This window comes from Schistocerca cancellata, chromosome 5 (assembly GCF_023864275.1).
Source record: "Schistocerca cancellata isolate TAMUIC-IGC-003103 chromosome 5, iqSchCanc2.1, whole genome shotgun sequence".
NCBI lineage: Eukaryota > Metazoa > Arthropoda > Insecta > Orthoptera > Acrididae > Schistocerca > Schistocerca cancellata.
The window spans coordinates 661198165-661213485 of record NC_064630.1 but is presented as its reverse complement, the minus strand read 5'-3'; the positions used below and the strand labels follow the sequence as shown (position 1 = coordinate 661213485).

The following is a 15321-nucleotide window of genomic DNA, read 5'->3' as shown; positions in this document are numbered from 1 at the left end:
AACCATCTCAGTGTACCCACTCCAGGTGTATCGCTCCATTTGTAAACAGAGACAATGGACTACTACACTATTGGACAGCAGTTGCCTACAACTGAAGAGCGTAATACGGCCTCCACCGGTTAAAATAATCCTCATAGGAAAAAATGACATTAGGGAAAATTATTTGTCTTGATGTCCCCTACAGCCTTCCAGTGTTTGTCGGTTTAAATACTTTTCACCCTGTATAAAGTCTAAAAACAATGAAATAAAACTTGAATTAAAGATTAAAGAGAAACTACACAAGAAACCACTAAAAAGTAAATAAATTATAAGTATAGCCCGTTGAAATTTAATAGAAGAAATAATATTTTGATCAAAATGTCGCCCCGTCGGGGGACCGCAACGTAAATTAAACAAAACGGAATACATGTAAAAACGATAAAGTATGAAATTTAAATACGAGTAAGCTACCTAGGCAACGCAGATAAATATCAAAACAACGACGTCAAATCGTTGAGTCTAAATCTTAATTTACTGCGGAGAATTCGCATTGCAGGCACTGCAACTGCAACTGCCTGTTCGGGTCGCCGCACTTTTCTTTTTTTTTTTTTAATTAGTCATAACATTCCACAGTAGTACATAATTTTCAACTGACATTTAAAAGTACTAAAACAAATTAAAATTAATTACAAGTTTCTTGGCATTTTAGAAAAAAAAAATTCCAAGTCTAAACCAGATAGTGATGTTCGTCACTTGATCGTATTTGTTGTTCAAAGATCAAATTCAAATTGTCTCTCGTTTCTTCATGTTCTGAATCGCATAATCGAAAATGGAGTTCACATGACTGTTCTTCTGAGGAAGTTGGCGTATGTATCATAATAATTATTCATGCGTAGTAGCTTGTGATGCTGGTCGGAAATGTACGTCCAAAAATCTCCTTCGCTCCTTTCTTCACTGGACAGCAGGTAAAATACCGCGTGTCCCTTCAACCAGTTGACAGCATTTTTCTTCCAGGTGGGGTATAGCTCTTCTTCCGGGTATAAAAGGCACGCTGGCGTTATCAAATACGGCGGTTTTCTCTGCATAGTTGCTAATTTTTTTCTAATTGACAACCATATATTATTCGCATTTCCACATACAAATTGATGTTCATCTGTGTCAATCAGGTTGCAAGTGGTACACAACGGGGAATCAGCCAGGTGAATGGAATGTAGTCTGGAGTTCGTTGGAAATTTCCTATTCACAAAGTAGTACCACAATGACCGCACTTTTGTTGGTAAATACGGGTGGTGTATGTTCCTCCAGATATCATGCCAAGAGTGACCGACGTATTTTTGTTCTATGATGCTCTTGGTCTGAAAGTTCATTAAGTTTTGGTATATTTTCTTGACTTTGATGACATCTTTCTCGGGTGTTCCCAGTCCAATGTAGCTATATTCTACGAAGAAATGTTCTAGGTGATAAAGTTCATTTGGGATGTGGTGAACGTCTATTGGGGCGTCCTGGCTGGCCGGCGCTATTTCATTTAACAAGAATGCGGTGACACTGTCGACTGACCGCTTCCACAGTTTATATGTTTTACAGACGTACAATGCTTGTGCTTTATTGTACACGTTTGTGAGATTCAATCCTCCGTTCTCAATCGATAGAGTCAATGTTTGGTACTTGACTCTGAAGATGTGGCCGCGGCTGACGAAGTGGCCAAATGCAGCCAAAATCCTGTTCGCCACTTCCCTCGGCATTGGCAGGGCTTGCGCCACGTAATTTAATTTAGAGGACAAATAGATGTTGACGAGAGCCACTCTTTGTATCTCATCAAGAGTACGGAGATTGTGCTGACGTATACAAGCACGGATGGTGTTGAGGATTCTTCTGTAATTAATTGCGATGGTCTGCCGAATATTCCTTGTATACTCCACCCCGAGACATGTCATGGTGACAATTTCCTTTATTGGCCCATGAATGGGAACTCCTAATCCGCTTCCAATATTCATTATGCCACACTTATTTGTATTCAGTTTCGCACCAGATACTTGTTCATATTTGTTTATTATGTCGAGTGCTTTCTCTATCTCGTCGTTGTCTTTGACAATAAATGCAACGTCATCGGCATATGCCCTGCAGACAATCCTACGGCCGCGTGTAGTGAATCCTTGTAGGTTGTGGCTCAGGCGAAAAAGCAATGGCTCGATTGCTATTGCAAAGAGTGACATAGACATCGGACACCCTTGTCGCACCGAACTTTTCATTACAATGGGCCTACTGGACTGACCGTTTACCATAACTGTCGATGTTGACTTCTGCAGAAGATTTGTAATAATGTTGATAAAACCTTGCGGAAAGTTCATGGCACGCATGGTGTGAAAAAGGTAAGCATGATCTACTCTATCGAACGCTTTCTCAAAGTCCAATGATACGATGGCGCATTTTATTTTACAGGCTGCAGCAATGGAAATAATATCTCTGTAGTCGCACAGTGTTTGGTGAATTGATCTGTCTTTTCCTACGCTCGATTGATATGATCCAGTGACTGTGTTCAATACTGATTTTAATCTTTCGTTTATGATGCGGGCAAATATTTTATAGTCCGAATTTAGGAGAGTGATAGGCCTAAAATTTGTTACAGATTTTCCTGCAGAATGTTTCGGGATTAGAACAATGGTTCCTTCTAGGAAGTCGCGTGGGACGCCATTGGCGGGATTCATTAATTCGTTACAGATACACGCTAATTTGGGAATCAACTGCCTTCTGAACATTTGATAAAACTCCGCCGGGATTCCGTCAGGCCCAGGGGACTTATTTTTCGGGCTTCGTGTTGGTCACGTCGCGCGCCACATACCGCGTATCAAGCGACTCGCGCTCGCGGTATAATGGAACGTGAGAAAGTACGCTATCATCAAATCACTGCAGGACATATGCATCGTAAGACAGATTAGCGCATGAAACTAACAAGGGAACATCGCCATCGCACCCCCCTCAGATTTAGTTATAAGTTGGCACAGTGGATAGGCCTTGAAAAACTGAACACTGATCGATCGAGAAAACAGGAAGAAGTTGTGTGGAACTATGAAAAAATAAGCAAAATATACAAACTGGGTCGTCCATGCGTAGGATAGGCAATATTAAGGGCACTGTGAGCCGAGGAGCTTCGTGGTCCCGTGGTTAGCGTGAACAGCTACGGAATGAGAGGTCCTTGGTTCAAATCTTCCCTTGATCGAAAATTTTAACTTTTTATTTTCAGTTTATGTGAAAAACTCTTATGTTTTCATCACTTTTTTTGGAGTGATTATTACATCCACAAGAAAACCTAAATCGGGCAAGGTAGAAGAAACTTTTCACCCATTCGCCAAGTGTACTAGTTAGGTGGGTCGACAACATATTCCTGTCATGTGACGCACATGCTGTCACCAGTGTCGTATACAAAATATCAGACGTGTTTTCCTGTGGAGGAATCGGTTGACCTATGACCTTGCGATCAAATGTTTTCGGTTCCCATTGGAGAGGCACGTCCTTTCGTCAACTAATCACACGGTTTTGCGGTGCGGTCGCAAAACACAGACACTAAACTTATTACAGTGAACAGAGACGTCAATGAACGAACTGACAGATCATAACTTTGCGAAAACAAACAAAGCAAAATTTTCAGTGGAGGGCAGATTTGAACGAAGGACCTGTCGTTCCACAGCTGTTAACGCTAACCACGGGACCACAGCGCTCCTCGGCTCACATTTCCCTTATTATTGCCTATCTTACACATGGACGACCCAGTTTGTATATTTTGGTTATTTTTTCATAGTTCCACACAACTTCTTCCTGTTTTCTCCATTGATCTGTGTTCAGTTTTTCAAGGCCTATCCATTGTGCCAACTTATAACTAAATCTGAGGGGGGTGCGATGGGGATGTTCCCTTGTAAGTTCCTATGAAATCATGTAAATACATTATATGAAATAAGTAAAGGCGGATTAAATTTCGTATTTTAAATAATAAGTAATTATAACAAACAATCCTGTTGGAAGAACATCCGAAACTGAACAATATAGCAGAGGTTGAAAATACCGCTTCAGTTCTAAAGTACTTTATTTTCACACGACCGCTTTCGGACTGTTATAAGCCCTCCCTCACATGTCGTAGCTGTTCTGTGGTCGCAGATCGCCGCGTGTACCAGGCGCGGTGTGCTGCCTATGAGGGCAGCCCGCATCTCGTGGTCGTGCGGTAGCGTTCTCGCTTCCCACGCCCGGGTTCCCGGGTTCGATTCCCGGTGGGGTCAGGGATTTTCTCTGCCTCGCGATGGCTGGGTGTTGTGTGATGTCCTTAGGTTAGTTAGGTTTAAGTAGTTCTAAGTTCTAGGGGACTGATGACCATAGATGTTAAGTCCCATAGTGCTCAGAGCCTATGAGGGCAGAATTCCCTGTTCTGCGCTCATAGGCAGCGCTCTGGTATCACAGTACAACTACGCCACGTGAGGATGGGATTATAACAGTCCGAAAGCGGTCGTGTGAAAATAAAGTAATTTACAACTGAAGCGGTATTTTCAACCTCTGAAGTAATTATAGCTGCAGTAGCTATTTTGAGGTGTGGATGCGGGACGTGCAGGACTGGAAGAGATGACGCCAAACGTGACAGGCTTATACCCAGAAGTAATGAAAGTATGCTGTTCAGGAAAGTGTAGCTGCTGCTAACTTCTCCACGCTTGAATCAAAATAAAGGGTGATTACAATTAAAGTTAAACTTTCAAACCGCTAAAGAAATAACACCACTGGTCAGAATGACGTCAAATTGCAATTGAATATTATCGGAGAAGGGGGAAAACGTACGGCAGAAGAAAAATAAATAGTTACAAAATGTAGCAATAGATAGCGCTGTAACCATCATAATTTAATATTGGTCGACTAAAAATAACAAATGAATCATACAGCAATGCCTGAGGTGTACGTTTGACGTTAAACTGTACTACTCAGTGTGAATGAGTGTACAGGTGTGACTGCTAGTTACGTGAGCCCACCCACCACGGCAAGGTCATATCACATTGCATGGGACAATCGGGTTATAATTGTCCTGAGGCCAAAACCGCATAAAAAGCATCAACCACATCGGTTTTTAATTGTCCAGAGGCCAAAAACTGCATAAAAATCATCTATCAAAATCAAATCGGATCATTAATTTCCACTATCCGCCCCTGGTAGCTGAGTGTCAGCGTGACGGAATCTCATACCTAACGACCCGGGTTCGATTTCCGGCTGGGTTGGAGATTTTATCCGCTCAGGTAAAGGGTGTTATGTTGTCCTTATCATCATCATTTCGTCCCCATCGACACGCAAGTCGCCGAAGTGGCGCCAACTGGAAAGACTTGCACCAAGCGACCGGTCTACCCGACGGGAGGCCCTAGCCGCACGGCATTTCCATTTCCATTAATTTCCACTCGCGCACAACATGTTCAATATGCTGTCCACCGTTTTCTGCAAAAGTTGAGAAACAGCATGTTCCACAACTGATCGAAGTGTTTCCGCGGTCACGTTCAGAATGTGTTGCGCACTGCGTGCCTTCAGTGCAGCTAAGTTTGCTGTCGGAACACTGAACACAGCTTCTTTCAGATTTCCCCAAAGTCGGAACTCACGCGGATTAATTATCAGGTGATCGGGACGGACAGGCTGTAAGGAAATGGCGAGTGATAATTCTAGCATTTCCGAAATGGCGCTTCAGCAGCTGCTTAACTGGATTTGCAATGTGCGGAGGTGCGTCATCTTGCAAAAAATGTTTGCATCTACACGTCCACGCTGTTGGAGAGCTGGAATTACATGGTTGCGCAAACACATTCATAGCGCTTACCAGTTGCGGTACAGGCAACAGGACCGGAATTACCTGTCTCTTCGACAAAATATGGTCCTATGATAAATATCTTTTCAGGATGAAGTGGTACTGGTTGATTTGCGTGTGGATTTTCCGTTGCCCACATTCGACAATTCTGTGTATTGACGTATCCTGTCAGATGGAAGTGCGCTTCGTCTATCCACAAACTCTTCCACGGCCAATCATTGTCCACTTCCACGAGAGCAATAAATTATAAAGCAAAGGTCTCTCTTGCTGGTATGTCAACAGAAGCAACCCGTGCACCTCGGCAATTTTGAATCGATAGCAAAGAAGGATGTTTCGTAGGATTTTACGCACCGTGCTCACGGGCATGTCCAAAGTTAGGGCAACTCTCCGTGCACTACACGGTTGCACACCACCACTCGTCTCCTCCTGCAGTGCTGTGGCCACTGCTTCCACTGACGTCGAATCAATTCGTTTCCTCCCTCTACCGGGTTGCACACCAGAAGAACCCGTCTTCTCAAATTTCTGAATCATTTTCTCCAGACCCACGGCAGTTATCGGGCGAACGCCATTTTTCAAACCCTTCAGTGTTCGGAACTTCTGCCTCATTCTTGTAATACAGTTTTACAAGCAGAGCTCGATTCTGCACTGAGACAGTCATGGCGAACGTTGCAGACGCATATGGAGGAAAAGCCGTGTACCCGGCGCGTTTATACAAACTTCACTGGGTCGTGCGCATGAAAGTTGTTTTCATTTACGTATTCTGACACATACAGCGCCATCTATTGATCTATTTTTATACTATTTTTTTCTTCTGTCATACGTTTTCCCCCTTCTCCGACAATATTCCTTTGCAAATTTGACGTCATTCTGATCAGTGATATTATCTCTACAGCGTTTTGGAAGTTTAATTTATATCACCCTCTATTACTAGTTAAATTTAACCTAAACGCTCAATGCGTATTATTTTGTTTTACTTTTTAGAAATTTTTTGACGTTTCTTTAAATTTTAAATTTGAGTTATATACCCCACCTACTACACTTTACACATTTAAATACTGTATATGAATACTGCTATACAAACAAAAATTAGGAACACATCTGTAAAGAATAATATAAACACCAAATCTCAGCATTATAAACTAATGACTATAATATCTCTTATTCCTGTGTGTATGCATATGTGCTATTTGTCTGGCTAAACAATAAAAATAAATGCAGATAAAATTTACGTGGTCACATTACCACAATCAGTTTCTTACAATAACTTCTTATCAGTTCATTATTTTCTGTCCTGTTGCATTTATATCTAATCAAGCACGTCATAAATAATCTTATGTAATTTTTTGTCGTGTTTTCACGGCACAGGACAAAAACACTTTTCACAGCAGCTTTTTGCTATCTTCATCGACGTTTCTTGACCTTTGTACGATGATCAGCTCAAATTACTGGCGCTGTTTTTCAATCACTTCTGCTGGCCAATCAACATTGACGCTATCAAGAAACAGAAAACTCCAAATGAGTCACCCATCATTACACACGCTTCTGAATAGCAAGGAACAGTCAGATCGAAACAACCTGTTTATCATTCAGACTTGACGTAATCGAAGACCAGGGAAACTGACACAACCAAATATACTGGGTGAGTCACCTGAAATTTGAACAGCAATTATTGGGGAAATGAGAAGTGCTATAGATGATACGCGAGTTTCACAGAAAGGTTGGAGATGAGAGGCCCGTATTGTTAGCCAACCAACAAATGGTTCAAATGGCTCTAAGCACTATAGGACTTAACGTCTGAGGTCATCAGTCCCCTACACTTAGAACTACTTAAACCTAACTAACCTAAGGACATCACACACATCTATGCCCGAGGGAGGATTCGAACCTGCGACCGTAGCGGTCGCGCGGTTCCAGACTTTAGCGCCTAGAACCGCTCGGCCACTCCGGCCGGCAGCCAACCAACGGATTGTTATAATACTTACTAAGTGAATTTTTTGTGCAGAGATACACTTTTTTTAAATGGAATAAGGTCTACTGACATTGACTAAAAGAAAGGTAAGTTAGAATGTCAGTGGTGTTTTTTGTGTGATTCTAGTGCGGGTGGTTTACGAGACGTCGTACTCTGAAAAGTTCCCATACCGACACTTCTACAATAGCTACATTACTACATACTAAAGACCAATACAAGTGCATACACTAGTTATGTGGATTCTGAACACTAACGAAACAGTTTGTGTTCAAAATGACCACCAGCAGCGGCAGTACACGCTTCCAGTCTGGTATGGAATGACTGCGACACTCGTGCTAGCATTTCAGTGAAGATGTCACAGGAGGTTGCACGCCATCGGAGGTAGTTATTATGTCCTCGTAGATAGCGCCTTCCAGTTTTCCCCACAGGAAAAAGTCCTCGTGCATCAAATCCAGGGAACGGTCTGGCCAAAGTACAGCTTTACTGTGTCCAATTCAACAAAAATTCAGAAGACATGCTGTAATATTTCGTGCACTATGGACTGGACAGCCATCATTTTGGAACCAGAGGTTTCTCCTAGTCAGTGGAGGAACGTCTTCTAGTATCTATGGAAGGTGGTCTGTTAGGAGGCTACTATACCTGTGCGTGGTCAGTGTTCCTTTTATAAAAAGTGGGTCTATAAGCTGATGGTTCACTATCCCACGTCAAACGTTTACATTCCATGGACGCTGACGTTCCATCTGATGAAGCCAGTGGGGATAGTCAGCAGGTCAGCAGTGTATATTCTGGCTGTTTACCTGGCCATTTTAAATGTGGCTTCATCACTAAACAAGACACGTGATACACATGGAGTCTCCTGTTTTAATGCCCATGTGCAGAAGTTAACGCCATTCTCATCATTGTTTCCTTGCAGCTCTTGATGGAGAGGTATGTGATAGGGATGGAATCTGTGTCGATGGAGAATGCGTAGGGTACTTGTCTGACTTATGCCACTTCTTCTAGCGATTGCAGGGGAGCTAACGTGCGGAATAACTGCAACAGCAGCTAGAACATTACTTTTTCCCTCTTTTGTCGTTAGTTGTTTCCTTGTATTACGTTGTGTAGGTGATACACTACCACTTGCACGTCACTGGTTGAAGCGGTTGATAAATAATTGCCGAGATGGTCGACGTCGATTGGAATTTCCTGGCCCATACACCGTGCAAGAGTGAACAGCATTATTCCAACACTCGCCATAAGGCACGAGCATGTACGCTTCTTCTGTATTGGTACATCCCATCGTCCACTCACGGCCTACTACTTGGACTGTCATACACTAACTGACAAGTCGAGGTACACTCAGGGACACACAAGCACACTGTAAGCAGCAGTTGAATGGCACAAAGTAGTGTCGATGTGATAACTTTTCAAAATATAATATTGCGTGATCGATTCGCATTAGAATCCTGAAACAAATACCACTGACATTCTGATTTACCCTTACCTTAGTTTGTTAATGCAAATAGCTATTGTTTCATTCAAAAAGTGTTTAATGGCACAAAAATACACTTTCTAAGTATCATTAAACTCTCCAGAATGAGATTTTCACTCTGCAGCGGAGTGTGCGCTGATATGAAACTTCCTGGCAGATTAAAACTGTGAGCCCTACCGAGACTCGAACTCGGGAACTTTGCCTTTCGCGGGCAAGTGCTCTACCAACTGAGCAACCCAAGCACGACTCACTCCCCGTCCTCACAGCTTTACTACTGCCAGTACCTCGTCTCCTACCTTCCAAACACTACAGAAGCTCTCCTGCGAACCTTGCAGAACTAGCACTCCTGATACAAAGCTGTGAGGGCGGGGCGTGAGTCGTGCTTGGGTAGCTCAGTTGGTAGAGCACTTGCCCGCGAAAGGCAAAGGTCCCGGATTCGAGTCTCGGTCCGGCACACAGTTTTAATCTGCCAGGAAGTTTCATCATTAAACTCTGTTGATTGGCTAACAATTCTAGCCCCGGGCTATCAATCCATTCTGTGAAAATAGCACGTCAACAGCACTTTCCATTTATGCAGTTTTGTGGTCACCTTGTACAGGAATGTTGCCAGCGAATGCATGCCAAGTTCAGAATTATCGTTTCGGTAGCAATTTAATAGTACCAGTGGTGGCAGTTATACAGTAGTAGTGGTAGGTTTTATTCATCTGTAGATATCTTTTACAGGGACATGGATCATAGTATTATGATTTTAGAACAATAAAGATAAAGTATTCACATACACAGATTGTATTGTATTGTATTGTATGTTAACTGGGGGCCTAGAAACGACGGAGAGGCTCCGTCCCCGGCCAGCCGCTGTGGTCGAGCCGTTCTAGGCGCTTCAGTCCGGAAACACGCGGCTGCTACGGCCGCAGGTTCGAATACTGCCTTGGGCATGGATGTGTATGATGACCTTAGGTTGGTTAGGTTTAAATAGTTCTAAGTCTACGGGAATGATGACCTCAGATATGAAGTCCCATAGTGCTTAGAGGCATTTGAACTATTTGAGCTCCGTCCCCGCTGCAACCGTAGTGCTCCACAACCCCAGGACGACTACCACAGTCCACTTCACCCCACCGCCGCCCCACACCGAACCCAGGGTTATTGTGCGGTTAGGCCCTCGATGGACCCCCCAGGGAACGTCTCACACAAGACGAGTGTAACCCCTACGTTTGCGTGGTAGAGTAATGGTGGTGTACGCGTACGTGGAGAACTTGTTTGCGGAGCACTCGCCGACATAGTACGGCTGAGGCGGAATAAGGGGAACGAGCCCGCATTCGCCGAGGCAGATGGAAAACCGCCTATAAACCATCCACAGACTGGCCGGCTCACCGGACCTCGATACAAGTCCGCCGGGCGGATTCGTGCCGGGGACCAGGCGCGCCTTCCCAGTCCGGAGCGCCGTGCATCAGACCGCACGGCTAACCGGGCGGTCACATACGTACAAGTCTAGGATGAGAAGGATGGCACAGGTAGTCGGCCGTGGCGTTATAGTGAGAATCATCCCCGTATTTGCGTGAAGTTATTTATAAAGCCACTGAAAACCTAAATAAGGATAGCTAAATGTCGACTGGCGTCTCCACCCTCATGAATACATGCACTGCTGACTCATGTCATTCAAATACAGGAAAGCCCAAGCCATTATAACTGTGCATCGTAAAGACAAAGCTTCTCCAACTAAACTGAAGTCAAGATGTGGCGTAAATAATGCTCAGGAATTTTGGATATACGTAGGTAAGCGTCTTGAACAGTCATCAGCATAAAATAAACTAATTCTCTTTAAATCCAGAAAATAGCTGCTACACAGCTTTCTAGAAGAATCACAAGTTTAATGCAACAAATTGAAAATTTTGAAATAACACTGCACTGAAATTTAGTCGACTTCCATGGAATAAAACAACACCAAAAAATTAAAACATGTCTAATCGAACCAACACTAACATCCAATTCGTCTGCGGTGGCAGCTGCACCGTCAACGCGGCGGATTGCTCACCGAAGGGGACTTGGTTTTGTGTTGTCCTAACGTTCCTATCACCATAAATGACATTCCATTGTTGAGATGGTCGTATGGGCACGTACCGAAAGCCAATAAATTAAAAAATCTTACTCTACCCACATTTTAACAATTTTTTACATGATCTTTCGATGAACGGGGGAAGACGGCCACTGACTGTTTCGGAACTCGGTCTGTGTAACGAAAATTCTAGCGCATTACTTTTATACATCTTGACAAACATGTATCTTACACTCCTGGAAATGGAAAAAAGAACACATTGACACCGGTGTGTCAGACCCACCATACTTGCTCCGGACACTGCGAGAGGGCTGTACAAGCAATGATCACACCCACGGCACAGCGGACACACCAGGAACCGCGGTGTTGGCCGTCGAATGGCGCTAGCTGCGCAGCATTTGTGCACCGCCGCCGTCAGTGTCAGCCAGTTTGCCGTGGCATACGGAGCTCCATCGCAGTCTTTAACACTGGTAGCATGCCGCGACAGCGTGGACGTGGACCGTATGTGCAGTTGACGGACTTTGAGCGAGGGCGTATAGTGGGCATGCGGGAGGCCGGGTGGACGTACCGCCGAATTGCTCAACACGTGGGGCGTGAGGTCTCCACAGTACATCGATGTTGTCGCCAGTGGTCGGCGGAAGGTGCACGTGCCCGTCGACCTGGGACCGGACCGCAGCGACGCACGGATGCACGCCAAGACCGTAGGATCCTACGCAGTGCCGTAGGGGACCGCACCGCCACTTCCCAGCAAATTAGGGACACTGTTGCTCCTGGGGTATCGGCGAGGACCATTCGCAACCGTCTCCATGAAGCTGGGCTACGGTCCCGCACACCGTTAGGCCGTCTTCCGCTCACGCCCCAACATCGTGCAGCCCGCCTCCAGTGGTGTCGCGACAGGCGTGAATGGAGGGACGAATGGAGACGTGTCGTCTTCAGCGATGAGAGTCGCTTCTGCCTTGGTGCCAATGATGGTCGTATGCGTGTTTGGCGCTGTGCAGGTGAGCGCCACAATCAGGACTGCATACGACCGAGGCACACAGGGCCAACACCCGGCATCATGGTGTGGGGAGCGATCTCCTACACTGGCCGTACACCACTGGTGATCGTCGAGGGGACACTGAATAGTGCACGGTACATCCAAACCGTCATCGAACCCATCGTTCTACCATTCCTAGACCGGCAAGGGAACTTGCTGTTCCAACAGGACAATGCACGTCCGCATGTATCCCGTGCCACCCAACGTGCTCTAGAAGGTGTAAGTCAACTACCCTGGCCAGCAAGATCTCCGGATCTGTCCCCCATTGAGCATGTTTGGGACTGGATGAAGCGTCGTCTCACCCTGGCCAGCAAGATCTCCGGATCTGTCCCCCATTGAGCATGTTTGGGACTGGATGAAGCGTCGTCTCACGCGGTCTGCACGTCCAGCACGAACGCTGGTGCAACTGAGGCGCCAGGTGGAAATGGCATGGCAAGCCGTTCCACAGGACTACATCCAGCATCTCTACGATCGTCTCCATGGGAGAATAGCAGCCTGCATTGCTGCGAAAGGTGGATATACACTGTACTAGTGCCGACATTGTGCAGGCTCTGTTGCCTGTGTCTATATGCCTGTGGTTCTGTCAGTGTGATCATGTGATGTATCTGACCCCAGGAATGTGTCAATAAAGTTTCCCCTTCCTGGGACAATGAATTCACGGTGTTCTTATTTCAATTTCCAGGAGTGTATATTAAACCCATGTACAACACATCAAACTAGACCGAAATTTTATGAGATTTCCAGTAAAATTTTTGCTTTTTCGATTAGTCTTTTAGTCTTCTTAAAACATACAGTTTTGTCAGTGCAATAATTAATCAACTGTAATTTATTACTTAAAAATTTTAAACATTTAAAAATAAATACACTTACAGATAAATACAATAGCCTGATTTACTAGGCTGTTGCTAATTTTATAAATTTATTATTTATTATGTGTAAAAACGAGGTTATTATACCTCGTAATACATTTCTGGGATGTAGCTCAAGTTGGAATATAATACGAAAACAATTATATAAGTACGAGTTCAGATACACCTTCTAAACCTCTATTGATTACCAGATAGTTTATCAAAATCGTCAGAGATACAGAAGATATATCAAATTTTAAAGAATTTAACGTAATTAAGTCTGCTTGTTAATTAAAGAAGTCTCTCTTTTCCGACACAGCGGCTTGCCCACCCGTATTCGTCTCCAATGGTAGAGTGTGCAGGGTTTTCCCAGACCATGTGCCACATTACCAGTTTACCTGCTGTCTTTTGAGTATAGCCTAGTACCACCGGCTGTCAAATACAATGCGTGCCTTAAAAACTTATGGCAGACAGTCGCACCTGGATGCTATCTTACAGTTGCCGTAGCGTGGTCCTATGAGCTTCAGTTGCACTTGATTGCGCTCATGTGATCGTGTGTTCCTCATACGGCGGTGTGTTCTAGGCTTCGGGAAGTTCAACTACATACTGCTGTTGGTGGCCTTCCCGGCAGCCATGATCAGCGTCTTCGACACCACTGCAATGGCTTACATTCTGCCTGTGGCACAGTGTGACCTGGGCCTGACCAACCTCGACAAGGGTGGTCTCAATGCCATCACCTACGCCGGTGAGTATGAGTCTGGTCTTCCTGGCAATTGTATTCGTGTCAAAAATGCTGTCACTAGTACTAATAATTATGTATATTGTTATTCCAAATAGGAGGAGATGACACCACTTGGAAATGACAGGAGAAAATTAGTCTTCCACAAGTTTCGGTAAATTTACGATAAAAGTTCAGTTGTTTTATTTTCCAACTGACAATTACATTTCTGGCTTCTTCTGTGTGAATCTATGTGGAGGATTCACAAATGCGTAGTTGTCACGAAGCTTTTTCAGTCCAGGCTCGATGACTTGTTCGGGTGAAGCAAAATAAGTATTTTTCCTCGTAAGTGCATTAAACTACGTTCTATATCGAACCCCCACCCGCCTCCTCCCCCATAGTGTGTCATCCTTTCTATGTCGAACATGACTTTAAATATAAAATGATATGAAATTAACTGAAGCTCTTGAAAAACAAAACAGCAGACGAAATAATAGACCACGGCATTCCGGTATCAGAAAGTGGAGAGTTACGATTTTCATTTAAAGAGGGAGTAACCTCCATCATTAATTTCGAGAATACATTGTGGTATATATCCTCCACATGCAACATACTTTTTATTTACCTTCCTTTCACACATACGCTTTCAGAATTTCATGTGGTAATCTTTTAAAATTTTTCTGCCTTATGTAACGCTAGCAATTCAGTTCTACATGTTTCAACATCATGTCCTCTTTCTATATACGCATTCAATTAGTGTGTCGTTAGAATTACTCATACCTTTAGCAACATCTTCTCTGGGATGCCACGAATGTCTGTCTCGATGTTACAAGCATTACCTGCTACTAGACCAGAAATGGTAGTGGTAATATGTAATTGTAATGTGCCTCTGCTACCTTTCTTCCACATTTTTAAGTTCCATATTTATTGGGCTGTTTGTAATTTTGATTTTGATGTGTAATATTGATTTTAACGTTTCGGTTGAAGTTTATGTACTGAGCTATTTCGATTTACTCATTTCCTGTGATCAATTTCTGGCTGACTAGGAATGTACGTAATTTAAACAATACATGTACTTTTTCAATAAGAGTTGTCATGTGACATATACACTCCTGGAAATGGAAAAAAGAACACATTGACACCGGTGTGTCAGACCCACCATACTTGCTCCGGACACTGCGAGAGGGCTGTACAAGCAATGATCACACCCACGGCACAGCGGACACACCAGGAACCGCGGTGTTGGCCGTCGAATGGCGCTAGCTGCGCAGCATTTGTGCACCGCCGCCGTCAGTGTCAGCCAGTTTGCCGTGGCATACGGAGCTCCATCGCAGTCTTTAACACTGGTAGCATGCCGCGACAGCGTGGACGTGAACTGTATGTGCAGTTGACGGACTTTGAGCGAGGGCGTATAGTGGGCATGCGGGAGGCC

General features: G+C 44.2%; 1 protein-coding gene across 1 annotated transcript in view; it reads left to right on the top strand.

Annotated features, from left to right (window-relative positions):
- The window catches only part of LOC126188745 (synaptic vesicle glycoprotein 2C-like), a 240347-nt gene that overhangs the window by 26803 nt on the left and 198223 nt on the right, over positions 1 to 15321 (top strand). The window contains exon 3 of the mRNA XM_049930354.1: positions 13755 to 13916. Within this exon, the coding sequence (XP_049786311.1) occupies positions 13755 to 13916 (162 nt within the window). The remainder of the gene's footprint in view (positions 1 to 13754; positions 13917 to 15321) is intronic.